The following is a 14,149-nucleotide window of genomic DNA, read 5'->3' on the forward strand; positions in this document are numbered from 1 at the left end:
ATCATTTTGCAAATGAAGAAACTGAAGCAAACGGGGATAAGTGACATGCCCAGGGTCACAGAGCTAATAGTAATAAATGACAGGTAAAATTTGTAGTAGTCATTTGACTCCAGGCCTGGATACTTTATCCACTGTGTCACTTAGCTACCTCTCCTTTTATAGATTAGGAAACTTGAGGCCCAGAGAGGATGACTGATCTGCTCAGTCATGTTGGTATTCGATGGAAGTCGAGATTTAAACTAAGGTCCAGGATTTCTAAGTTTATATGGTACTTTCTTGTCTCCCTCTACTTGGAATCTTGGCTCCGTCACCATCCGCGGTATGATCAGGAGCAAGACACATCTCCATTTCGGGCCTCAATCTCCCCACCTAGTGGAGCTGTAGGGAACTGGATCAGAGGACCGGTGAAAACTCCTTTCCTGGGCTAAATCCAACCATTTGCGTCCTTCATCCTGCCCTCTTCTCTCAACTCTCTCTGCCCCCTCGCAGGGTGCCTCTCCTTTCTCTTTTTCTCCCTAGGCTGTCTCACCCAAGTGAGCGGTCACAATTGCCCCTGGCCCGCGTCAATGCCCGGCCCCCAGGGGCGGGTACAGGTGAGAGCCTAGGTGGAGCGGCCTCCAATCCTAGCCTGACCGCCAGACCTGTCACCACCCGAGATCTCCGCTGGCGGCGGCATCCTGAGCACTGCTGCGGCCGGAGGTCGGATTTGCACAGGCAAGAGAGAAATCCTCCCCAGCCCAGCCCTGGGGGCTCACCCCACGGCCGCAGGCATGAAGTGATGCTCCAGGGACCAGAGTCTCAGGCGCTGCTCCCACTCCCGCACCAGCTACTAGATAGTTTAGTCTCCTGTTCTCTGACTCCCAGTCCATCTAGAGAGGGAAGGGAAGGAAAGGCAAGGAAAAATCGAAGCCCAAACCAAGCCCTCCAAACCGCTTCTTCGGGAGAGCTGCCTCCACGGCTGCCCCTCACTCAGAACCTCACCCCTCCCTGCTCTTCTGCCCTCACGGGGGTTGGAACTTTGGAGGGCTGGGGAGTGCAAGGCAGGAGAAGGGGCCCCTCCCGAGGTACATGTCTTTTAGTTGATTGGATAGTTGGTCTCCCCTTTCTAAGCAACCATGGGCACCCAAGGACCCTACCGCTCTCACAGCCTGTTGGACGTCACTCCAGCCAGGACCATCCTGGTGTACCGTAATGGAGACCAATTCTACGTGGGTAAGAAGTTTGTGATCAATCGCAGGCGGGTCTCCAGCCTTGAATCCCTGATGACTCAGTTGAATGAGAAGGTGGCAGTGCCCTTCGGAGTGAGGCGGCTCTACACACCCTACAATGGACACCTGGTCCAGGAGCTGGAGGAGCTGCAACAAGGAGGCAGATTTGTTGCAGCTGGGAGAGAAAAGTTCAGGAAACTGGAGTAAGTCGGGTCTGGGGTGGGGGAGGGGTAGGAAAGTAGAGAAGAGAGTGAATGAATGAATCAAAAATCGATCAATTAAGTTCTGGGGATCGAAGGGAGAGTCTAGAGTCATTACTGGCTTCATTTTTGTTCCTCAGTTAAGGGAACTGCTTAGGAAAAATATTTAAGCACCTGGATTGACTGAAATATACTGATCTAAGATTAAGAGTGGAAGAGGCTTTATTTTTTATTTAAAAATAATTTTTGTATTCGATAGTATTTTATTTTTCTAAATACACATATAGTTTTCGACATACATTTTTGTAAAACTTTTTGTATTCTAAATTTTTTCCTTCTCTCCCTTCTCTCCCTCTTCTCCAAGATAGCAAACATCTGGTATAGGTTTTATATATATCCTTTTAAACATGACAAATATGGAAATATTGTCATGTTGTGCAAAAAAAAAAAAAAAAATCAGACCAAATGAAAAAAAAAAAACCCACAAGAAAACAAACAGAAAGGTGACAATGCTGTGCTTCAGTATATGTTCAGGATCTATAGTTCTCTCTGGATGCAGATGACATTTTCTGTTTCAAGTCTATTGGAATTGTCTTGAATCATCACATTGTTGAGAAGGGCCAAGTCCATCACAGTTGATCAGCACATAATCTTATTACTGTGTATAATATTCTCTTGGTTCTGTTCATGGAAGAGACTTTGGAAGACATCTAGTCCAATCCTTTTATTGAACACATCAGAAAAATGAGACTGGGGGAAAGAAAGTAACAATTCGAGAGAAGGAAATAGGGTTGGAATTTGACCCATTTAACAGATAAAAAGAATGAGGTGGGGAAAGGAGAAGTGACATAGTAGAAACCCAGGCTAGGATTTTATCCAAGGTCTTACTCTACTAAATCCAATGATCTTTTTTTAAAATACCTTATACTAATTATTGCTTTTATTCAGTTCCCCAATAATAGTGAGAATTGTAGTCTCATTGTCAACTTATTTTGTTATTGTTGTTCAGTTGTGGTCTCCTTTTGGATTTTCTTGGTAAAGCTATTGGAGTTGTTTATGATTTCCTTCTCCAATGTGTTTTAAAGATGAGGAAACTGAGGCAAATAGGGTTAAGTGACTTGCCTAGTGTCATGCAGCCAGTAAGTATCTGAGGGTGGGATTTGAACTCTGGAAGATAAGTTTTTCTGATTCCAGGGCCTAGTATTCCATGGTAACACCCCGTTAAATCTGAAATTAGTATTTTTATTGTTCCTTTGCTTCTTTAAGTGGTGGTGGGAGTATCCTTGGTGTGGGAGGGGATTTTTAGCTTCAAATCTTTTCTTCTCTATTTTCTTTATGTCTCTTTCTCATAGTACTAGTTCTCACTTATATGTTTCACAAAGTTCTTTCCTCATCACAATCCTTCAAAATATTGCTCAAAATTGATCCAGAACCTCCCCTGCTTGTCTTGGTTCTCCTCTAATATCTGTTCAGCACATTGACACACTGCAGTATAATGGTGCTGTTTTATCTCTTTCATTGGACTACAAAGCCAGGAATCATTTCACTTCCTTCTGAAGTGTTCTACAAATTTTGACCTTTTCTGGTCATCAAGAATCCTCGGTTTCCTCATCTATAAAATATGAGGTTGGACTAGATAATCCCTAGGGTTCCTTTTAGTTCTATTTTCTAAGGTCTCTTACATATTTGACTGTGAATATTCTATATTCCATTTACCTTTAATATTTTATGGGTTTAACTAGTTTTAACTAGTGCCTAAAGAAAGTGGATTGGATTTGAAACAAACCTAAGTTAGAGGTTTGGTTCTGTTATTTATAATTCAGGTGATCTTGGGGTAAATTGCTTTTCCATTCTGAGCTTTCTTTTCCTCATCTGTAAATTGAATATAATTATTGCTATTCTCCACTTCATAGAGTTGGTGAGTGTGTATGTGTGTGTTTTTAGAATGGTATAAAGAAGTTCAATATAAAGTGCATAAACATGTCATCTATCACCAAGAATTGATTAAGTTGACACTTAATAAATTTTTTTTTGCTATATTAATACAGTAGTTCCCACTAAATCTTGTGCTGTTCCAACTGATTTTTTACTACCTTACCTCCTGACAGTTTTTTCATAGTTCATTTTTTGGGGGTCCTCTGATATGAAAAGAGCATAGAGAATTTATTTTCTTATCCTTCAAAAAAAATGTTTTCCTAGTATGGAGAAAATTGGGATCTAAATGGTGATGTTTCCTGCTTAAACCTTCTCCCCCATCCTAGTCATTTACTCAGTTGTAAGTGAAATTTTATTAAACATTTCTTTGAACCATTTAATTCAGTACAATTTAATATGTATTTATTGTGAGATTCATTATGGCATGGTGTGAAAGAGTGAAGGATTTGAAGTCAGAGGACTTCAGTTCAAAACCTCATTCTACTACTTATTATTTGTATAAACCTGAAGAAATTACTTAACTACTTTTTGGGCCTCAATTTTCTTGTATGGAAAAGGAGCAGAGTTGCATTTAGATGACCTCTAAGAACTCTTTCAGCACTAAATCTAGAATCCTAAGTGCAAAGCACTATGCTAGGTGCCTGGGGGAGGTAAAAAAGACAAAATGAAAAAGTTTCTGCCCTCAAGGAGTTTACATTCTACTGAGATAATACAACACATAATTTAATAAATATATACATGATAATCTGAGGAGGTGGAAAAAATTCCTGAACAATTAGGGAATGGGGAAACGCTGCTTATTGAGGCTTGAGGGAATCTTACCTTTAAAGAGAAAGTGATGAGGACTGCATTTCAGGCACTGAAGTTGGTTTGTTCTGAAGTGGTATTGGAATAGAAAATTCAAGTTAGAGAAATTACTAATGGGAAACAAAGATTCTATTAATAGTGCAACTAGATGGATGACACAAATTTTTAACAAAGTGGCAATCTGAGATTTGAGTGGAGATATGTATTATTAATAGAAAGTTAAGAGTATTCTAACAAGCAAGTGAAATTGATATGAATGGAGGTGTGTGTTGAAATGGAAAGCTAAAAGGGCTGAGTGTAGCAAGCAAATCAAATTGATCTCTCTTTGCCTCAGTTTTCCTCATCTGTAAATATGTTGCACCAAATGATTTCAAAAGTGTCTTCTAGGTATGACATTCTGTAATTCCATGGAAAAGGAAACAGAACTTTGTCTCTAGATTAGATGCCCTTAGATCCAATTTCATATTTGCTGGAGTTTGAGCCCAGGTGTCTCTTAATTCCTCCTCTAGATCTCTTAAACCATAGTTTGCTTCCATTCTTTATGAGCAAACAATACTGACCTTGAGGAAGATCTCCAGCATTTATAGTAATTTGTTTTTCAATTTTTTTTCTTATGTTAATAATGTATGAAATTATATTTTTTTTTGTGTGAAAAAAGCCTGCTCTTTTGCTTTCACTTGTATCAGTAAGGCACAATTAGTTGGAAATATATATTTTGTAATTAGTAAGCAATTTAAATAATTTCTCACTTCTCATTTCATTGCAATCACAAGGTCAGCAAGTGGACTTAGAAGTGAAGTTGTGTAAAATAAGCTACATCTCAAAATAATTGTCTGAAGAGATAAAATCTATAAAAATTATTTAATACCCAACCATTGTTCAAATCCTCTAGAAAATTATTGGTAAATAATGGTGAAAAAAAGATTTTTCATTCTTCCAAAAAAAATGTAGGTTCATGGTTATTAATGTTTTTTTTTTTTTTTTTTTTTGGTAGCACTTTTATTTCACAAGAATCTTAGACTTTTTTTCTTTAAGCAAAAATGCTATAACCTTAAAACCCAGATCAGAGTTTGAAATGATTTAAACACTTAAAAAAGCTACATACAATTGAATATATGTATGCATGGTGATAAAGCCTTTATTTGGCACTTCCTTCATGCCCAGGCACTGTACTAAATGATGGGATTATTTAGGCAATTTATCCTGCTCTCAAAATGAGGAAAGATAATACACAAAGGGGAACTAGAAAAGGATATTTGTGCACATACTCATCTAATAGCTTGGTTTGAATATGTTTGGGAAATGTCTGGGAGATGTTCTGGACTTGATATAGTGAAAACTCACTTAGTTCCCAGCATCCCAGAGGCAGGGTCCAAGGTTTTGTTGGGAGAAGCGGGACAATGAGGAGACTTAGGGTAGATGACATGAAAATGATTGGGATATGGAAGGAGTTGGTATAGTGGAAAGAATAATGAGCTAAAAATCAGGACACTTGGATTTGTTTGAGTTTAATTTTGTCCTTAATTTGTTGTTTAATTTGGGGAAAATGACAACTTTTCAGAATTTCCCCTTTCTCATCTACAAAATTTGAATGCTTTGTATCGTTTACTTCATAAAGTTGTTCTTAGTGAGTGAAATAGACAGGTGAAGTTTTCTCAAGTCTGTGAGACTAGGCCTAAGACACATTTTCCCTATTCCCAGAGGTCTTTAGAACCAGAAGATCAGAACTTGGGCCCCAGATTGCAGAAAGTCACGTGATCTTTAGGCCTAGAGATCTTTAAAAGTTAAGACCCTAGATCAGCTTCAGGAAGTGACAGGAAGTGACTTTACCCACAGGAAGCAGGCAACATTGATGATCATTGGTCAATGATGGTTACTTCCTTTTAGTCTATCCAATGAAAAGGCTTGGGTCTTTTGTTATTTAACCAGCTTCTCCTTCCTGCTGAGCAGGTCCAGGAGCACATTTTGGGAGCTGAAATGTATCTCAGGTGTGCTTGGGCCTCTCCCTGCAGAAACTAAATAATTTTTTTCTCTTTGTACTTGAAGATGTTTCTGATTAATTTGGGGAAAGGAATCTAGCATCCATCTCACACATTAAGAAAACATATAAAACTTGCAATTATAAGTTAAACATTAGAAACATGAGTTATTGATATTTAAAATGCTGCTTATTTCACTATTAAAACTATCATATCAAGCCAGACCTGGTGGCAGTTATTTGTAATCCTTAATACTAGGGGAGGTAAAAGCTGGTGGATTGCTTGAACTGGGGAATTCTGAACTTCAGTGGGATAAAGCTAATGAGATATCTGCTCCAAGGCCAGCACCAATATAGTGAGTTCTCTGGGAAATGGGGATTAAAGTTTCTGTACCCACTGGGATTGATGAGCCTAGGAGTAACTGTTGCATTTCTACTTAGTCAAGATAAGGAGATGGCCTCAATTCAAACAAATAAAAATCTAATTGTTTTCATGTTAGAAAGAATACTTAGTCTGTACTTCATGTTTGGGTTCCTATGCTGAAACATTATTTCCTAATTATACTTATTTCTATTTGCAGTTATTTCCACATAGCTCCTCAAAAACCTACAAGGATGAAAAAGGTCAAGGAAGTAAGTGTTTTTTAAATTAACTAATAAGTGTAGAATTGGGCTATCATTATATAAAATTATATCATTAAAAATTTAAAAATCATAAAATATCATTGACTTTTTCATAGGGAGTTATTTGCAAAAGTTTGAAGTTAAGATCAGAATTATCTTTGTAATCTTGTCATATTTTAAAAATTTACTATGATGATAGGGAGTTAATAACTCCTGTCTTACTATGGCTATTAAAACTTCCTCTAACAGGCACTATATATGAGTATTTATAAAAATTAATTTTTAAAATTTGTTGTTTAAGATGCAGAAGGATGGATGTTAGGAAAAGTTACACTGATGAATAAGGTTCTGAATCATAGACATATAAGATTTAGATCTAAAGAGATCCTAAAGATCATCTTAATCCTTTTTTACAGGGATCACTTGACTGAGTTCACTTCCAGGGGAAAAAAAATCACCTAAAGCTAACTTTGGATCATGATTAAATTAAGTTCTTATCAATTTATAATGTATAATCAATTTTCAATGTATAGTGAAGATTAGTTATTTATTTCTTCAAGACAAAAAAGAAATGTTTAAAACACATAAGCCCACATTGACAAAAACCTAGAATACCTCATATCTCTTATATTCTCCTAAAACACTGATATTTAAAACATGGAATATTTAGTGGGAGAATTCAAAGATCTTTTACCTTTACTTTAGTTCTGCAGCATTCAAACAAGTCTTTTCCTCAAAGTTTATCCCTTTTGGTGTGCCAGTACTTGGATGATCTTTCCATTAGTAGGCATCTTTTTCTTTGAGAAGTGTTATGGTAGTTACTGAGAGCTCTTCCTGCAGTGTAGCTGGCACTGACTGGGAGAGCCAGGAGCTTCCAACCTCTCAGATTTGTTACCTCCTAGACTGGAAATGTCTTTCTCAGATTGTCCAAGGCATGTCTATCATGTTAAGGAAATTGAGGCTAAATGCCTTGCCCAGAATCACACAGCTATTAAATGTCCGAGGCTGAATTTAGGTCTTCCTGACACTAGGTCAGGACACTAGGTACTGGGCCACCAAACTGCCACTAATTAGCCAATAAATTATTCATTAAACATTTGAAGTATTTGAAGCTGTGTCCTAGGGTTATTAGAGATCTTTAAAGGGAAATAGGCCTGTTCTCTCAGATGTTTGCAGTTTAGCATCCAATGAACGTTTTCTAATTGTGTTCCATCAACCTTTTGCTAAACATTCTAGGGGTTTATTGAAAGGAGGAGTTCATTTGTACTTCAGGAAACCTAGTAGGAATGTAAGTCATTCAATTTCATTGGCTTTCTGTTTGGGCAAAAATGTATTAGTGGAAAAATTGAAGACAAAGCTCCAGAGACCTTAACTGAGCATAGAAATTCACTTACAATTAATTAGAAAGCCATTTTATACACTTAATGAAGCCCATAGACATGATTTGTAAAATACTGTAGTATAATACATTGGCAATCACATTTCATTTAATTGGGGACTAGGATGGGTGGGTAGAGGAAGACTTTAGGTAAACACCCTCAGGGGCCTTAGATTATTGCTGGCTTTTCACATTTGTTTTAATGAGAAAAGTCTCATTTGAACTCCAGAGGCTTCCTACAGTTCAATATATGCTCTAGCTTATCATCTGTAAAGATTTGTTTAGGCCTAGACACCCTGTCTAGTTTCTTCAAAAACTTGCCCAGGAATCTATGAATTAAAATGGTTTCCCTTGAGCCCCTGAGTGAGACAGCACAGATCTGAGGCAGGGTTCATTTTCTAGAAGTTCACCACCATGGACCATCCCACAAAACACAAAGCCTGGTAATGGCCTTTGACTATTTGTAGAGGATATTTATGCTTGTGAAACGTTGAAGAGATTCTATTTTAACAGTTCTCTGTTCTTTTTGGCATGGTGGCTCCCTGGTGATGCATTTATTCCTGATCCTGTGCAGTTTGTATACTTGACTATACAATTCTTCTATAGAAGATGTTCCAGAGATCTTTCCTTTGATTTCTTTAATATTTTGTGGATACCAGTGCAGTGATTCTTGAGGGATTATTATCCTTCATTTTTACTTTTGTGGCACTTTTACACATAAATTGCTATGAGTATATCTATAGGAAATCACAATTTCATGAAACTCAAGTAAACAGTAGATTTATTACAAGAGAAATGACATGCATGTGGAATCCAAAGCCAGGGCAAAGAGTTCACAATTCATAAAGAAGTTTGGGTTTTCATTATAGTAGGACAAAGGAAGGAAGGAATGCAGGACAGAATGTGGCATGGGAGGGGGAAAGTGCAGGTAAAGTGGAGAAATGGACAAAACACTTTCCAAAGGGGAGGAGCAAGGTGATGGCAAGAGACACATTCTTTTCTTGGATATGAAGATAGGAAGGTCCACTTATTTGCAAAGAACCCCAGCTGCACAAGCATTTTCCCAGCCTGACATAACCTGATTGGCATTTGTCTTGCCTCCCAAGGACAGGCAGGAGGTACAAACAACAAATTGTCAGAAGAGTGGGGGTAGAGAGATGGAGGAGGATTTTTGTCTTTGGCATATTCAGGACTTCCAGTATTTTTGGGTCCAGTATCTCTAGAAAATATGATGACTCAAAAACACAAAAGTTAATAGCTGTTAATAATTAAAATATGGGGATACTTATATGAACTAATGTAATAGTGGGAGGGAATAGGAGGGAAAGAAAATAAATTTCTGCTACTTTGTGACCAGGAAGAGAGCTCACATAGAGTGGAGATGATCTGGAAATGTTTGAAATGTAAAAAAACCACACTAACAAAATGTAAAGTGTCATCACATGATGTATTATGCTATATAGCATTATTACATGACATTGTGTGTCTGTCATATGATGCAGGAAGCCTGTCACACAACAGTGTCTATCATATGACATGTCTTCCACATGATGTACTATAGCTGTCACATGATATAATAATCCCTCACCTGCTTGTGTGATGAGAAGCATGTTTGTGGGATCAGGAGTGTGTATGTGGAAGATTTGGTTCAGAAATGTTTATGTATGATGGTGAGATCAAGTGATATGTATGTGTGTATGTGACTGTGCTTTTAGAAGTCTGAGTGATGGTCCAGTAAGAAGAGTGTGTGATCAGAAGTGTGTATGAAATGTGAGAATATTGTGTACAGTAACAGCAGTATTGTTTTAAGAACTACTTTGAGTGAATAAATCATTTTGACAACTACAAAGGCTAAATGAAGAAAGATGTTATCTGCATCTACAGAACTGATAAATAGATGTTTAGAATGATTATATACACACCTATTTGTTTCTAATGGGATGAGGAGGAGGGAAGAAAATAAGAAATTTACATAATTTGTTGTATATTTGAAAGGAATAGCAAATTGTACATAATAGAATTGCAATTTCATGTACAATGATGTTTTTGTTATTTATATTATGGAAATGGTTGTTTTATTTCATAAATTAGATTGTGTGAATGTAGGGTCAAAAGTGTGTGAAGCTCATCTTTCACAGGCTGTGGCAGATCATCATATATGATGTATGTTTGTCATACAAAATCATGTCATGAGGTGGCAGTGCCTGTCACATACCCATTACATGAAACGTGACATGCCAATTACATGAAATGGCATGCACATCTCATGAGGTAATGTGCTGTATAAAGTAGTCTTATCAATGATCCTTGTTGATCATGTGATGTAAAATATTTGCCACATGCTGTGTTATGTTTGTCGCATGATGCAATGTGTGTCAAACTACAGAGCATATTCATCATATGGCTTGGTGATTTGCATAGCACATTCACTACATAACTGGCATGTTCATCACATGACATAGTTTATCATCACATGATGTATCATGGGCATGTGACTTTATGCCTTTTAAAATATTAATTCTTTGAAGCTTGTAGCCTTTTATAGTTTCCAGTCATATTCTGTAGCATTATTGGATGAGTATTTACATTACAAAAATCTCATCTTGCATAAAGAAATTTGGCATCATTGAAATCATTATTTCCCCAAATGCTAACTCATACACTTTCATCCTTTTATTAAATTCTCTGCAACATTAAATAGAATGCCTAGATTGACAGCTGAAACATACCACATAAAATGAAATTGACATGCCCCCCAAAACATATAACAAACACATATTGGTATGAATTTAAATACAACTTAAAATCCAGTAGTTGACATAATGGTCTAAATTGATCAATTTTTGATCAATGATGGACAGAATCAGCTACACCCAGAGAAGGAACACTGGGAAATGAGTGTGAATTGTTTGCCTTTTTGTTTTTCATGCGGTTATCTTTACCTTCTGAATCCAATTCTTCCTGTGCAACAAGAAATTCGGTTCTGCACACATATATTGTATCTAAGATATACTATAACACATTTAACATGTATGGGACTGCCTGCCATCTAGGGGAGGGGGTGGAGGGAAGGAGGGGAAAATTCGGAATAGAAGTGAATGCAAGGGATAGTGTTGTAAAAAATTACCCATGCATATGTACTCCATAAAAAAAAGTTACAATTATAAAATTAATAAAATAAATTGATCAGTTTTATTGTAATCTTATTCCTCTTTTTTGGGGGAAGGTGCTTGCCATGGATTAAAGGTTTTTTAGAGAAGCAGAGACACCTTTTGGGTTTTTTATAATTATAGGCTAGGAGGCAGAAAAAATGTTTTCACTCAGAAAGGTGAGCCACAAGAGGTGCGAAAAGCTATCTACAGTATTCGATATAGTTTCTGTGTTGGGTGATTCGATTTAAGCATTTTCTTTGTTAGAAAGGGAGGAGGAGGAGGTCTGGGAGTGGGGAGTATAATAGGAAATGATTGTGACATAAAAAACATAGGGCATCAAACTGACAGTATAGAATATAAGATCATTGTGGGTCTTTAGTGAAGTGGAAAATGGGCAAGGCCCTGAAATATGAGGCAATCCTTGCATATATATGGTCAGCCTGGCTTTAGTCACAAAATGTGCTCCTAAAACCTTAAATCTAGGGTCAAAATTTCCCAGTTCTTCCCTTCTAGTTGATTGATGACTTCAGAAAAAGATTGGCTTTATACTCTGGACTTGCCAGGATAGCCAGAAGGCCCCTATAAATCTCTCCTAGAAGCTTGTTCCTACTGATGGTTTCTCTACCTGGCTACCTTTTGACAAGCTGATTCAGCACTTGTGTAAGTATTAAAAATGTTGATTCTAAGCTGTAAATTCCTTTCTCCATGCTCTCTCCTCACCCCTCTTGCAGTGGAAAGTGCTTTTATAATATGGGAGACAGGACTTAGGGGCATTATTATTTTTTTGACATGCATAGATACTAATCAGCTGAATATCCAGCCTAGTCCAGACACTTAAACCTCTTTTGAAACCTACTATAGAGAAGCAGTTTTTAATTCTGAGTTCCACAAATAACCATGGAGTTCATGGATAGATTTCAAAAGAGACTGTGAAATCGGATGAGAAAAAGGATTGCTTCTTTATTTTTACCAATTACCAGCTGAAATTTAGCATTTCCTTTATGAATGCAGGCAAAAAATTATTCTGAGAAAGGGGTCTCTGGGTTTCAGGAGACCACTAAGGATGTTACAAAATATTACAGAGTTGAACAACTACTCTCCTAGAGAGTTCCCAGCTCTTTTTTTGTTTTAATAAAATATATTTAAGTTCACATACAAAAATACAGATCCTTTTTGTATTCCATTGTTATCTATAAGTCTATTCTGAATCTTTTTTTTTTTTTATTTTTACAAAAATTTTATGCATGGGTAATTTTTCAGCATTGACAATTACAAAACCTTTTGTTCCAACTTTTCCCCTCTTTCTCCCCACCCCTTCCCTCAGATGGCAGGTTGACCAATATATGTTAAATATGTCAAAGTATAAGTTAAGTATAATATATATATGTATATATATACATATATATGTATACATATACATATATATGTATATATATAATATATATATGTTCCAAACAGTTATTTTGCTGTACAAAAAGAATCAGACTTTGAAACAGTGTACAATTAGCCTGTGAAGTAAATCAAAAATGCAGGCAGACAAAAATAGAGGGATTGGGAATTCTATGTAGTGGTTCACAGGCATCTCCCAGAGTTCTTTCGTTGGGTGTAGCTGGTTCAGTTCATTACTGCTCTATTGAAGTTCCCAGCTCTTTTGAGGGACAGATTTCAATCTGCTTATGTTATACTTAGATCTTGCTTTGATTTTTGGTTCCAGTACTTACTAATAATTTAACCCTCCTCCAAAAGATCCCCCTTCCAAGTCTCAAACTGCCCCCAGCTCTTATTTCAATGCTCATGTTTCACATGAATTTGGTGCTAGAGGATTTGGATTCAAAGACTTGGAAATTCAGTGTTCTTACCTGCAAAATAGAGGCCATAGGTTATGGTTTTATTTATTTATTTATTTAATTTTATAATTATAAACATTTTTTTTTGACAGTACATATGCATGAGTAATTTTTTAAAATAACATTATCCCTTGTATTCCTTTTTCCAAATTTTCCCCTTCCTCCCTCTACTCCCTCCCCTAGATGACAGGTAATCCCATACATATTACATGTGTTACAGTATAACCTAGATACAATATATGTATGTAAATCCAATTTTCTTGTTGCACATTAAAAAATTGGATTCCGAAGGTATAAGTAACCTGGGTAGAAAGACAGTAGTGCTAACATTCAATTCCCAGTGTTTCTTCTCTGGGTATAGTTGTTTCTGTCCATCATTGATCAACTGGAAGTGAGTTGGATCTTCTTTATGTTGAAGATATCCACTTCTATCAGAATACATCTTCATGCAGTATTATTGTTGAAGTGTATAGTGATCTTCTGGTTCTGCTCATTTCACTCAGCATCAGTTCATGTTAGTCTCTCCAAACCTCTCTGTATTCATCCTGCTGGTCATTTCCTACAGAGCAATAATATTCCATAACATTCATATACCATAATTTACCCAACCATTCTCCAATTGATGGGCATACATTCATTTTCCAGTTTCTAGCCACTATAAAAAGAACTGCCACAAACATTTTGGCCCATAATAGGTTATGGATTTAGATCAAAAAAGGACCTTAGAATGGAATCCAAATTTTCCAACCTTCTTATTTTACAGTTTAGAAAAATGAGGCAAGGGCAACTAGGTGGTAGTGGATAGAGCATTAGTTCTGAAGTCAGGATAAAATCTGGCCTCAGACACCTAATACTCTCTATCTGTGTGACTCTGGGCAAGTCACTTAACTAACCCTAATTGCCTCAGAAAAAAGAGGCCCCCCAAAATGAGGTGATTGTGCCCAAAGTCACACAGATAGGATAAAAGTAGGATTTAAATTTTGTTCTTACCCAAAAGCCATTGCTTTTGTGACTTTAACC

General features: G+C 36.9%; 1 protein-coding gene across 5 annotated transcripts in view; it reads left to right on the forward strand.

Moving 5' to 3' along the window:
* The first annotated feature begins 606 nt into the window (after positions 1–606).
* DCDC2C (doublecortin domain containing 2C) overlaps positions 607–14,149 on the forward strand; it is a 173,926-nt gene continuing 160,383 nt past the window's right edge. For all 5 annotated transcript variants that reach the window (XM_074288066.1, XM_074288067.1, XM_074288068.1 and 2 more), the window contains exons 1-2: positions 607–1,411; positions 6,710–6,761. In XM_074288066.1, the coding sequence (XP_074144167.1) occupies positions 1,116–1,411; positions 6,710–6,761 (348 nt within the window). In that variant the 5' untranslated portion in view covers positions 607–1,115. The remainder of the gene's footprint in view (positions 1,412–6,709; positions 6,762–14,149) is intronic.

The sequence above is a fragment of the Sminthopsis crassicaudata genome, chromosome 2, assembly GCF_048593235.1.
Source record: "Sminthopsis crassicaudata isolate SCR6 chromosome 2, ASM4859323v1, whole genome shotgun sequence".
Classification (NCBI taxonomy): Eukaryota; Metazoa; Chordata; class Mammalia; order Dasyuromorphia; family Dasyuridae; genus Sminthopsis; species Sminthopsis crassicaudata.